At 42.2% G+C, this 13,459-nt stretch overlaps 1 protein-coding gene across 2 annotated transcripts in view; it reads right to left on the bottom strand.

The window, feature by feature from the left end:
* The window catches only part of TMCC1 (transmembrane and coiled-coil domain family 1), a 66,534-nt gene extending 59,814 nt beyond the window's left edge, over positions 1–6,720 (bottom strand). The window contains exon 1 of one of the 2 annotated variants that reach the window (XM_010003362.1): positions 6,178–6,720. In XM_010003362.1, coding sequence (XP_010001664.1) covers positions 6,178–6,720 — 543 coding nt within the window. Of the gene's footprint in view, positions 1–6,174 lie in introns of both variants that reach the window. The other variant, XM_010003361.1, reaches the window with a different exon arrangement.
* Between the last annotated feature and the right edge of the window lie 6,739 nt (positions 6,721–13,459).

The raw sequence follows: 13,459 nt of genomic DNA on the forward strand, positions 1-13,459 counted from the left end.
GGGGCTCTGCGGGGCCGGACTCACCCCCCGGGGCTCTGCGGCGGAAACGGCGCCGAAACACAAACGGACGGGACGCCGTTCCCTACTCCGACAACCGCAAACAGCAACACACCAGTGACCCAGTGCACTAATGAAGTTACCGCCGAGCGGCAGACAGAGCCCCCCGGCCGCCCCAGCGCCCCTTGCTCCAGGCGGGGCCACCAGCGGCAGTGACACCCACACCTCTGCTCCCTGACACCCGCTGCTCCTGCATTCAAAGCACGACAAACGGGGGTGTACGGGCTGCTTAAGGGAAAGGCTGAAGTTGTATTACTTCTAACATTAATTTTCAAATCAGTAACAGTTAGGCTTGCCTCCAAACAGCCGTTTCAGCAAGCTTCATAAAGCACTCAGGACAACTTTGCAAAAATAATTAGAAATAAGAGACATACATATTGCAGTCAATCCTAATATTAGAAAGGAGTTAAACAAAAGGTTCCTGAGTTGCCATGGAACTGGATAACAGCACAACAACCATCACACTGGGTGCTGCCAGAGTGCACAGCAGACACAGCCTCACCCTTCATGGTGATGACAACCTGATCAAGGGGGTTCAGCACATTTCCTAATTGCTCAAATGACCCTTTTATTGAAACTAACTCCTGTCCTGAGATCTGAGGATGATCTGGGATGGTATTCTAATCTGAAGACATATACCTGTCCAACCTACTGGTTACATAGTCCATACTGGTTACTGGTACCCCCAACTCCATAGCTTGTGTTATCACAAAAGTTTGACTTTTCAGTTCTGCGATTGAGCAACCAAGTAGCCAGCCATTTGTGGAAAAAGAGGTCACCACAAGTTGCTTATGATTTCAGCTAAAAACACAGTATTGTATTACAGGGAAATTAAAGAGCCTTTCTGTCTACTCTCTGGCCAATGTGGATTGTTCACCTACATTGCCTTTCCTATTGTCTCGGTCCATTTCATAATGTGGTATCAGAAAAGATCCTCCTAATTCCACATCTGCAGATATCTACCGATGACACCATAACAAAGGAACAGGATGTGACACACAGGAAAGACACCATACATAGTAAATTTGGATGCACGTGGAGCTGCAGACCAATAAAGAAAGAGGAAAGTCTAAATGTGTGTTTCCAAACGCACAAAAAAAATACCTCAAGTACATCTTAGGGTGAGGAAGAAGAAACCATCATCTTGAACACTGAATTCCTCCCAGTGAAGGACTCCAGCCCACACACCTCCAGCCTGATCAGAATGGAACCACCAACTGCAGGACACAGGAGCAGTGGAAGGGTGAGCATAACCCAAAGGGCTTATAGACTAACTAGTGTGTGTATAAAACAATTTTAACAGCATTGTTATTTATTTTTGTGTAACACTGAGATCTGGACTAATAATTATTAGACCCTTAACATTTCAGCCATACCAATATTAAACTCTTGGCTCTCCTTATTTGTAACGTTTGTCTCCTTTGCCCATAAACAAGACTTTGAGCCCATGGCCACTCTTGTGCTCCACAAAAGTCCCTGCTAACAGCCAGGGAGAAGAAGTGCCTGGTACAACATGGTCTTCCAGAGCAATTAAGGACCTAAAGATTAATTTCTGAGCTTGCAAAACAACCCTCAGCCTACTCCTGATATAGCTCGATCTGCAATTACACTATTAAAGTGACCTGCCAGTATCTTATCTTGTCAGGAGATGCAAACCATGCAACCCAATCCCCGCGGGAAGCACCAGCAGCAGGAGGCCAGGCTGGCTGTCAGCCACAGGCAGCCCTGCAGCTCCAGCTGTTTGCAGCACCAGCTGCTTACAGCACCAGCTTCCAGACTGAGCATAAATTGCTGTTGTCTTGAAATGCTCCTCACACACCAATCCATCCGGTTTCTTGTATACCATGCTCCCAGGTGGTTGCCCCAAGTGTATGGTGTGGTATTTAGGACAAAAGAGTTGGTGAAAAATGTTTCTGGCAAATAAATGACTGCTTTAAAGACTATTTACAGCCAGAGAGAAACTGTTCACTCTTCCACAACTCTGCTGTATGTACTGAAAGGGTGCCACAGCTGAACATGCTGCTTTGTTTATGCTAATAGGTTGTTCACAGACCAGTGAGACCCCTTAAAAAGCACCATGAGAAGGAAAGCAAGCTTACTGTCAGTTGGTTTTTGATACTCAGGGGGTCACCATCATGACTGGAAAACATTGAGGAGCTTGCAATCTAAGACTGGAAGCTGTTTTTCCAGAAGCATATAAGGTAATTTTCCTAAATGTGGAGAGTAACAGAATATAGACTTAAGCTGTTAAGTAAAATCCAAAAATATCTGAAATACTTATGCCATCTGATTGTCAAAACTGCTAAGAGGATGAGGACACAGGCAGTCCCATCAGGACACAGCAGAAGTGGAGCGAGTGGTGCTTGGAAAGCTGCCCTGCAGGGATCTCATGGCAGGACAGCAAATCCCTTTTCCTATCATTCATGTAACCCTGAGGGCAAGCAAATGGTAACTGGAAATGTTTGGGTCTGTGAAGGCAAAAAGGTGCAAATCCACTAAACAACTTAATGCTAAACTAATTCAGGTTAGTCTGCCTTCTCAGTGACACCAGAAGGTGTCAGCCAAGGACTTTCATCAGCTCTACAACCAACCACTCACTGCACAAAACCCCCGAATGAATACCTCCCTGCCATCCTGCTCTAACACCAGAGCTTGGCCTCCAAGTTCAGATGACACCAAACCACATAACGTTCTCAGCAGTAAAAAAACCCCAAGGTGTCGCACATTTGTAATAATTTATATTTCAGTAAAATTGATTTTGTATTTTTTCAATAAAAAACCTAACAATGTAAAAGGGCTTAATTATTCCAGCACAGAAGTCTATACAATGCAGTTCATTCCAACACAGATTCTCCCCCAAGTTCTGCTACTCCAGAACCTGAAGATTGTTCTGTTGTTCCATGTCTTCACATGTAACTCGTTACCCCACAAAAAACTGTGAAAGTACAGTGTAACAAAATCAGATCCACGCAGGCTCAGTCCTTTTCCAACCACCACGTTTCTGATTTCTCAGATCAGTGAGCTGCCTCTACAAGAAAAGATTTGCACAAGAATATTTAAATGTAGACTGCTAGAAATACAAGACCAAGTGAAGTGCCTCAGTAAGACTTTAATTATTACATTATTTTCCATGCTGTGACAATCTTATTTCTCAGTTTCTGTAGAAAGCCTGGCAACATGCAGCAAGATTATTACACATACAAATGTATGTAAATGAGGTGTTAGAGCAAATCCAATCTGTGGGTTTGGAATAACATTTTGCCCTTCTATTTCAATAACAAATTGAGAGAACAGAGAATGGAACAATACTGTGAACTAAAAATATTTTGTGTGCAGAGGATTATTAAGAATTTACTCTCCCTTACGCCACAAAGTACTCAATGTCCTTAATTCCCACTGGGAGCAGAGGATCTCAGCACCACACAGAATCGGGCTCATCCAGCATTTATTATTTTGGAGAGCCATACAAACATGAGTTAATGCTTACAACATCAACCTACAAGTAAAGTAAAAATAGTACCAAAGTTTTCCACATTTACCTGAAAAGGGTCTATTCCACCCCTTGAAAAACTAACAGCTGCCCCAGGCTTAACCCTGCTCTTCACATAAACTAGTGCTGTAAAGATACAGAAGAGATTTTATTACTCTTCTGTTTGCACAGTCAGAGAAGCTCTTCTAAACTGAACCAGGACAGTGAGCAAGCAGCTCCTGCCTTTGCCAGCAGCACTGACCTCGCCGAGTCCCTGTTTGAGGGGCTTTGCAGAACAAACAAGAAATGGAGACTCTAGCCTCCAAAACTCTGCAGCAGCCACACATAAAGCATAGGAAGGAGTTAAAAATCCAAACCAACCAAATGGAAAACCCTCTTGGGTTAACAATCCAGTATTTTGAAGAGATTAACTTCCTGAGCTCCCTGGTAGTGTGTTTAATGTGGAGGATGTAATGGGGTTATAAGCATGAAAAGGAAAAAGTGTAGGTGTATCTAATCAGCAGAGAGCTGAAAACTGACCTGTTACATGGAGGACAAAGCTCAGGGCTTGACTCTGCAAGGAACAGAAGATATAGAAATAGCCTGGATGCGTTACCAGGGACCTTAAAGACATCAGGTTGCAACCCCCTGCTATGAGCAGGGACACCTCCCACCAGACCAGGCTGCACAAGCCTCGTCCAACCTGCCCTCGAACACCTTCAGGGAGGGGGAAGCCACAACTTCCCTGGGCAACCTATTCCAGCACCTTACTACCCTCATGGTGAAGAACTTCTTCCTGATGTCTAACCTAAATCTCCCCTCTTGCAGTTTAAAACCATCACCCCCTGTCCTATTTCTACCCCTCTGGTAAAAAGTCCCTCCCCAGCTTTCCTGGAGCCCCTTCAGGCACTGGAAGGTGCTCCAAGGTCTCCCTGGAACCTTCTCCAGGCTGTGAAGCCCTGTGAAAGGAAGATTCTCCCTTGCTGCAGCGCCCCTTTCACCTCTGTCTCCTGCTCTGGCTGCTTATGCCTTCAGCATGGCAAAAAAGAACACTGTCCCAATGGATAGTGGAGTTTGGCACCAGTTGGACAGCCTATATACCAGGAACTAGATTCATTGCATTCTAAGTACCTTTAAAAGAGGCTTAACCCAACCTTTCCCCAAAACCTTCCTGAAACAAGTATTGTGAGTTCACTCACAAAGAGAGCCAGTAAGCAAATAAACCTGAAGTTATCAAGTGTCTTTTTGAGGCCTCTTAATGGCTCAACTGATATGGCTCAATTGCAAAATTAACCCATCCCAGGAAAGAGTATGTTTTTCCTAACTACTTTATTAGTATTTCTGTTCTTTTAACTGCTGCTACGAAACAAAAACCTCAGACTTTCTCCCAAGAGGAAACTTTACTTACTGCCTTAGAATGACATTGTAATTTCTGCTAATACTTTGTAATTACCATTTATAAATGCAAGATATGCTAATTTCCAGATGACTATCAGGAAAATACACTGAAAGCATATTATACTGCCAAATACTCTGAAAAGGTTTTCGTTTGGAGTATTTCAAAGTAGACTGCCAGGGGAGGAACACATACAAGGGAACAGACTTGTTGCAAGAACAAGGTGGGACAGCTTCGGGATGACTGAGGAGATTTTATTCAGCCTCAACCCAGTCATCTAACCAGCATCAAAGAAACTGTGGTATATGAGAACAAATTTTCATAATGAAAAATACACATCAGTTTCAGGACTATTCTATTTCAACAGTATTAAACACTGGATTGTTTCTCTTGCTCAAAGAATCATGGTCAGACACTCTTTAATTGAAAGTACACAAACCAGAAATCTGTTTCACAGTGCTTCCTATCTTTATCAAAGGGTCTGTCCTCCACTGAAGAAGCTGCAAAGAATTTCAGGAAAACATGGGTTGTAGCTAAAGTTAAGTCAGAAATCTAGTTTTTCAAATAAAGGGAGTGCTTCAACTAAACTGATCTGGGAAAGAAAAGAGGTGGTGAGACAAAAACCACTTCTTGCTATCCTCAATAAACCAGTACACAGAGACTGGCATTTTGGTGAACACTTTTTCCACAGGCCAGACAAACAAAGAGGCAGAGCAGGGATCCCATATCACCTCTAAACCAGGGTCAGACACCTGGCACTGCAGCTCAGTCACAGGCTGCAGCCAGAGCCTCTCCACAGCGTGAAAAGATCAGCAGCACCGCTCACTCAAACTGGAATTCCTCACTTGCAGAAAATAAACAACAAAACAAGAGGAGAAAGAAGAAAGCCATCTACAAAAATGCAAGGTTTTGTTGCAGGAACCACAGAACAGCTGCTAAGGAGGACTACTCTGGCTGCTGCTCTTCCCATCACTCCCTGCTTGGCTGTGCTGTGCCATCCAACCATCGTAACGTGTTTCCAAAGTAGCTCTCATTTCACTGATCAAATACATATAAAATAAGCCACCTGCCATGTGAGAAAATGACTAATGCTTGTCTCTTTTAGGCTCTTCACTTCACCACTGAAGAAGCTTTTGAACACAGTAGCATTAGTGTTTGCTGAAAGAAATTTGCTTTTAGAAACAGGATTAAAAAGGCTTAAGAAAACATACAAGGAGATGATAAAGACCAAAGGTAAATCTGAGTAACTTACTGCTGCTGCTGTGGCCTCCTCTCCACCTACATAGATAGAAGAAGCAATCTCCATCACGGACAAGTTTGTGGGAGCATCTGTAGTCGAGGATGATCTGGGCCGACCTGACTGCATGTCCTGGGCAGACCTCCTGCTGATCTGCGGGCTTCCCTTCAGGGCCTCTGCCTTGCCCCGCCTGCTGTGCAGGCTCGTCCCTCGCTTCATTTTAGGTGGCACTCTGATCTGCTGGAGCACCCGGTTCAGAGCTGTAGGGTGGGTGGAGACACCATCAATGTCAGCACAGACGCTTTGGCTTTCCAAATCCATGTCAGGCTCCAGATCAGCCTGAGCTTGCTGAATATCATGCGGAGAAACTGACGACCTCCTGCGCTGATGCTGGAAAAGGTGCTTCAAGCCTTGACCAATCACATTAATGTTCTCCAAAGCATTATGGGTTATTTTGGATAATTTTTGCTCTGATTCATGTTGCTTTTTGGTCTCTTGATCTTGGGATTTGCCTCCAGGATCAGGGTCATCACACAACTGTTCAGTGCCAGAGGGCTCCATTGATGACACCCAACAGGTTTATTTGACTACTCATATATAAAAAAAAGTCCCCTGTCTTTAAAAGGTTGTTGTTCTAAAAATGCCAAGATTGTCTGCCAATTAGGTGTGCAATTGCTTCAAGAGTGACTACACATGCAGCTGTGCCACGGTGATCTCATGCTTATCTAATGTCAAACAAAAGAGTCATTGTTATACATCCATGCAGAAAGTAGTGGGTTAAAAAAATCCAACTCTCAAAACATGCCATTAACAAAACAAAATGTATCAGTTTTCCAAGCATCTCTCCATGTGGTATTAGTTGCATCTAGGCTGTATGCAGAAGCCAAAGCTTGTCTGAGACAGGTCATTCATTGCCTAGGGTAAGAAGCCCAGCACAAAGGGTACAGGGAAGCAAGAAAGGTGAAAAAAAGCTGTTCAAAAGAGGGAGAAGCAAGGAGGAAATAGTGGGGTTTTGCTTATTAAGAACAAGCCCAGATAATATCTAACAGAACATGAGCTTAAAATTATGAGGAGCATGTTAGTCTCTTTGGCAGAATTAATTTTGTTCCTTGACAAAGATCTGGTACTTTGTGCTTCCAATGTAATGTCTGCTCTGCCTACCTGATGTTCCTATAGAATGCCTAACTTCACAGTATCTAATGTATGCAAGAAAACAGAACATTTCCAAAGCAGTTATGCATTCCCAAATAGTCAGAAATGGCACATCACTGCCAACATCTGCCAATGGCCCTGGAACCTAGATGTGAAAATCCGCCTTCCAGCAAGAACAGACAAGTGAAATGGTTTCAATTGGCATAGTCTTGTCCACAGTTCTGAGAGAAAACAAGAATGCCTTTTAAAAAGTACATTAAGCAACCAATCTGAAAGGGAGCAGCACCATGGATGTATAGCTCAGTCTCCAGCAGAGAAAACACGCAGCTTTCCTCCAGGAGAGCCCAATCTCACTTACCAGCAGGGCTTGGGCAGGAGCTGCTTGTAGACACTGCAGCTGAGCACTGATACAGAAACACACTATGGGAGAATTGCAGCAAAGGAATGAGAAAGGAAGGAGAGAAGGACACAGTATCTAAAGAGTTTCACATCAGCACCATGAGATCACATGCTCAGAAGCTGATCATTGTTTTCTTGCAGAAGAAAGCTTTGATTAGGCTTCTATAAATAATGAAGTCAGATCAGAGAGGTCTACTTCAATCTTGGCAGAAAGCAGACTGTGCTTTAAAAAAACATTTTCTTTGAAATGCAACATATGTTTGGGATTTGAGAGCATTCATTTTTATTTTAAAACAGCTGCAGAAATATAATGCATTGAGGTTACCATTAGAACGCTCTTGATTTTCTGCATCCAAAACCTGACACAATGGGTTAAACAGATATTCCAAAATGCCTTCCAAATTGGCATCCAAAAATATCAAAAGAGCTGCCTCACACTCTCTTTTTTTTCAAATGTCGCTGCAATCAGCTGGAGGCAAGATAGGATTCAGTACTCAGAAAAAGCAGAACACTGGAATCATACAGGATTTTATCTCAGTACTTTGAACATGGTAGAAGCATTGAGTCTAATTATATTGGCCAGTTTAATTAATAATACCTTAAATGTAAAGTAATAAAGTACATCCCAGAAAAACGTCATATATTTACCCACATTTGTGCATAAATTGCATGACGGAAAAAAAGAGCAACCAACCTTTTGGTTTTACATACTTGACACTTTCTGAAATTACTTCAAGTGCCTTTGTGACTAGTATTATGCTTTGGGTTTTGAGCTTGTTCTTTCTTTATATTTCTTTTTTCTTATGCAACAGGTTTGCCAGAAAGTTGAACTACAGGTCTCTACTCAATTTAAGTTTTGGAGAAAAAAAATGCAAAACTAGATTTTCCTTTTTCATCCAACAGACCAAATGGTTCAGTGAACAAACCTCACTGTCTAAAAGGCAAGAATCCCAAAATTATCTGGCGTATAAAATACAAACCTGACAGGTGACCCATAACTGCCTTGTTCATCTTAACGAATTCCTCAGTATTCCTTTTTCAGTCAGCACTCACTGCAGAACTGCAGTTCATACCAAAGATGCCCAAGATACCCTCTAACCAGTGTGGTTTTGCTCTCCTGAACACTTTCTAGCCAGATTACTACTGATAACGCTGCTGATCTTAAAGAACACCACTCCAGTCTAACTAGAGACCCATGCATTACCTGCTGGAAACCATGAACCTGCTTCAATTAGCCCTATGCCAATTTACAAACCATCCCGAAGCAGATCAGCCCACAGCTGGCTCACAGACAAGTCACTACTATCCCTGTGTGCCTTGTGCCTGATCTCTGAAGTTACACTCTTATCTTTAAGAGGCTCCTACAGGGAGCTCTGTGGTGGCCCTTCTATTCACATTTCCAATCAGTCTGTTGTGAGCCTGGAAAGAGCTTTTGAAATTGTGTATCTGGTACAAAGATCCACCTAACTACTTATTTGTGCTAGTATCTACCTTTGGGGAAAAAAATAGTCATAATGTGAAAAACTATGAATCAGAAGAATTAATTAACCCATTTACTTGCATTAGGATTCAAGTTTTGTGCTTGTTTTTTTCTCCACTTATAACAGCCTTTATAATCTGTTGGAAGGAGGAAATGGGAGCACTTTATAGCATGAAGTTCAAAAAACCACATTTCTTACTCGTTTGAGAATACAATACATCAAGGACAAAATTCAGAATTCTATGTACAGTCACACTGAGCAGGTGTTATAACATTATTTCATCCCAAAACATACTAATATAGTATTTAATTTGTGCAATTATTTCACAACAGCCCTAGGAAACAAAACAGTTCAAAAGGAGAAACTGGCAAAAAAACAGTATTAGATAACTGAATATATAAACTAGTACTTGCCTCCATCACTTGCCCTTTAGCATGGCTGACATACAGCAGTCCCTCCACTGAACAAAACTGCAAAAGAAATTGGGTATGAGATGCAATTCTTGGAAACAGGAGGACAGATGTACACAATCAAAGTGAGCACGGTTCCAACTTCTAAATTATTTTTTTTTCTCATTTAAATGCAAATGCCTCTGGAAGCTGGGCTATTTTAAACTCTTTCAAATAACTGAAGGGATACAAACATAATTGAAGCTAAAACTGAGCCTTCCAGAGTTAATCAAGAAGCTCTTGTGGAGGAATGCTTTCTCTTGGCGTTATGGCCACCAGCATGTGCTGAAAGCACAGGCAGACCTTAGGGCTCCAGCCTGCAAGGTCAGACTGGTCCACACAGGTTTCATTTTCTCCTCCTATTTAGTCATTCAAATGTTCCCTGCACAGGTCAAACAGCTTGCTCTAGGACGTGAGAACTGTGAGCACTTTGAAACACGAGCACCTTTCAGTTCACTTCACAGGGACACCTCTGTCACCTTGGCTGAGCCTGGCAGCAACCTCTGCCAGGAGCCCAACAAATCCAGCCCCTGTTGTCTGCAGCAACCACCTTTCCTTTTCAATCAAAGACAACAGAAAAGATTCTGTCTTTTCATAGACTATTTCAAGCACCTATTATTTCTATTGTACTTGAACACCCTGAACCCTTAACATTAATGTTGAAGTTCAATTACCAAATAAACCCTCATATTTATTTTAAGCCATAAGCAGGTAAGTTTAATGGCTCATCATAGAGTTGTAGTCCACAGTTAGCATGGATCTCAGGTAGAAGATGCTTCCCATCTTACCTGTTTGGCAAAAGAAAAATATTTTTCAGTTGTTTCAGGATAAGAATTATTCTTATTGAGAAACAGCCCAGCTTAGTTTGAGAAACCCCAGATGATTTTCAGAAACTCACTCCAAAACGGCCAAAGACACACTGGAAAACCACCTACAATGGGAATTAGGAACCCTAGCAAGTGATTTACACCCACAGGAGGATTAAGACATTCTAAAAGCATCGTTGTTCAAAAGCAATAAGCTACAGAGCAAGTAATGAGAGAAAGCTCTGAGTGTTCACAACTAACCCTGTCAGAAAGAACTCGTGGGAAACCGGAATGGGTGTAAAATTCAAGGGGGCTGTGGTTTGGAAAATATTCAAAGAGGAAGACAACAGTAACAGAGTAAAGAACTTCACCCAAAAAACCCAACTGGGTAGTGGCATGACTACCTAATGCCTAAAGAGACAGGTACATTTAACTATTACAAAATAATACAAAAAAAATTTAAAAGTCAGAGTAAAGAACCAGGACACGAAAAAGATGTACAAGAAAAAAATGAAACACAAAGAATCTGGGTAAGATGGCAGAATATAGGGAACACAGTTAAAGACCAGACAACAATACTACTTTCAATGGAAAGGATTCCTGTAGTTTTCAAGACATAATTCCTCTACCTCCTCTTCCAAAATTCACCCAAGAAAAGATTTCCTGGCATTCTAGCAAAGTCTAAAATAAAAAAAGGGAGGAGAAGAGAGAAACACATATAAAGCCCCTCACCTGGCCACAACCCTGACAGTACTCTGGGAGAGCAGAAAGGGAGTATGGTTGAAAGAGCAATCTGAAAGACAAAACCAGAAAACTAGCATATCAAATAGTGCAACTGGGAGATGGGGGAAAGTATGTGTAAAGCAGCCAAACTTCTGTTGAGGTTCTGCAGCTGAGATTTTAGAAAAGGGGAGTAGACCGAAGCCAGCTACTCCTGATGAAACAGCATGGAGTGCCTCAGGGAAGTAACTGAATCAATCCACAGTGCTCAGGATGAGTCCCTGCTACCCAATACAGCAGGCAAGGATGCACCAGAGAGAGAGAAACTGCTACTTTAACAGGAACACAGGACACGGGGCAAAGCAAGAGACCCACAGCACAGTGCTAAAGGGTAAAACCAACAGGTGTTACTGATTTCTGCCTAAAGATTTTTCTAAACCCTCCAATCTATCCCCAGCATTATTCAGAAGTCAAGAAGGAAGTCACCTGTAAGATGCCAACTCTGCTATCCTTGCTTTCGCTTTCCATCCCATGGATTCAGCAGAAAGCAGGAACACAGTGTGATGGCTACAGCACGGCCTGAGGACCAGGTGTCTTGGGCTAAACCAGCTTGTGTCAGATCTTGAGCAAGTCAGTCTGTGCCTAATGCAAAATAAAAACAGTCCAGCTAGCTGAAGGTGGGGAGGAACACACTAGTGAAGGTACTTTAAAAAAGACTTTATAATGCAGCAAAACTCTTAGCTTTCCTTGAAGACAATGTGTACAGGTATCAGTTAAGAATAACTCAGACTTGGAATGCCAAGCTGCTGAATTTTATAAAGGTAGCCAACTGTATACTTTTGGCAAAAGGATTATTTAAGTCAACTGAAACATGCACTATAAATCAATTTCTCATTTAGTAGTCCCACAACTTACACAATAAACCACAGGTCACTTGTATGAATACCAAAGGACAAAAAACCTCACTCCAGCACACTGTTAATAAGATAACAGAAAGGCTGAATCATGTAAGAATTACATGATCATCACCAAGGAGCAACTTAACAGGATTTTAAGATATTCAGGGACAAAAATGGCACTATGTCTGAGTCTATACAAAACATGGGACATACAACCTCCCTCTTAGAATCCTCAAAAGCCTAAACCAGATTTACACTGTCCATCCATTTGTTTGTTAGGGGTGAGCATGCTGCAAATAAAAGTGGGGGGACCAGATCCCTGAGGTCACTCTGAAGGCATTAAGAATTCTTCATTTCTCTGGAGAAGTGGGGAGGGAGAGAGGAAAAGTCAAATTTTACCAGTGACCAGCAAAACTAATGCACAGGTTTTTGTTCCTGAAAGCTCTAACATTAATCCTGTGGGTAAAACTGCACTCAAGTCACAAATGAGCAGACAACACTCCCTCTTCAATTCCTTTTCTCCTTCCAATTATGTGGTCATTGACAAAATCTGCTCCCCTCAACTCAGAGATGAGGTAAACTCCTGGCTTATGTGGACCTCAATGAGTAAAAACTGCTCCTGCAGTACTGCAATACACCCTCAGGTGTCTGTCTCATTTAAAACGCAGCTTTAAGCACCAAGTCCTGTTTGTAAAAACAAGCCACAGTTGTTTGAAGAAACCATTTTAAGCAGCTTTGCCAGTTTTCACTATTGCAGGGACATCAAGCAGCAGGAACCAGTTCAGTTTCACTGCAGCAGATGCAACTGTTCCATTGAGGAGAAGACTGTGGAGGTGCTTCCTGCCTGTGCTGAGCCTGTCCAGAGCAGCACAGCAACAATAAAAGCCTACCTGCAAATACCAGATGAATTCCATATGTGCAAAGGTGAAAAGGAGTAAGTCAGATTATTTTATCTTACGCTTCTTAAATAAATCTTTCACTGGAACAATTAATTTCTGGAGGCATCTCAAATGTTCCTGTGGTCAGCTGCACTCTTAGAATCCACTTTTGCTATTGACATTTGCACTACCTGAATCAAATTTCCCTGCCTTTGGAAAAGCACAACGTTACTAGGCCATGCCAAACGTTCTGGCAGGACCTTTCAGGAGAGGAAGGGGGCTGGGGGAAGAGATTAAAGCTGCTCTTCTTCACCTCTGCTAGACGATGCTGCCTCTTTCAATGTGTCAAAGCTAACTCAAATGTCAGGAACAAGTGAACCACAAAGTGGAAATACAGGTATTTTCATTCCACTTCCAAGATGGAAGGTTACACTGCAGCTTTTTCAGACATTACAGAGAGTTTTAAGCATAGATAGTTATATTAAAAAAAAAAAAAAAAAAAAAAACCCTGCCTTT

The sequence above is a fragment of the Chaetura pelagica genome, unplaced genomic scaffold (genome assembly GCF_000747805.2).
Source record: "Chaetura pelagica isolate M959 unplaced genomic scaffold, ChaPel_1.0 scaffold328, whole genome shotgun sequence".
NCBI lineage: Eukaryota > Metazoa > Chordata > Aves > Apodiformes > Apodidae > Chaetura > Chaetura pelagica.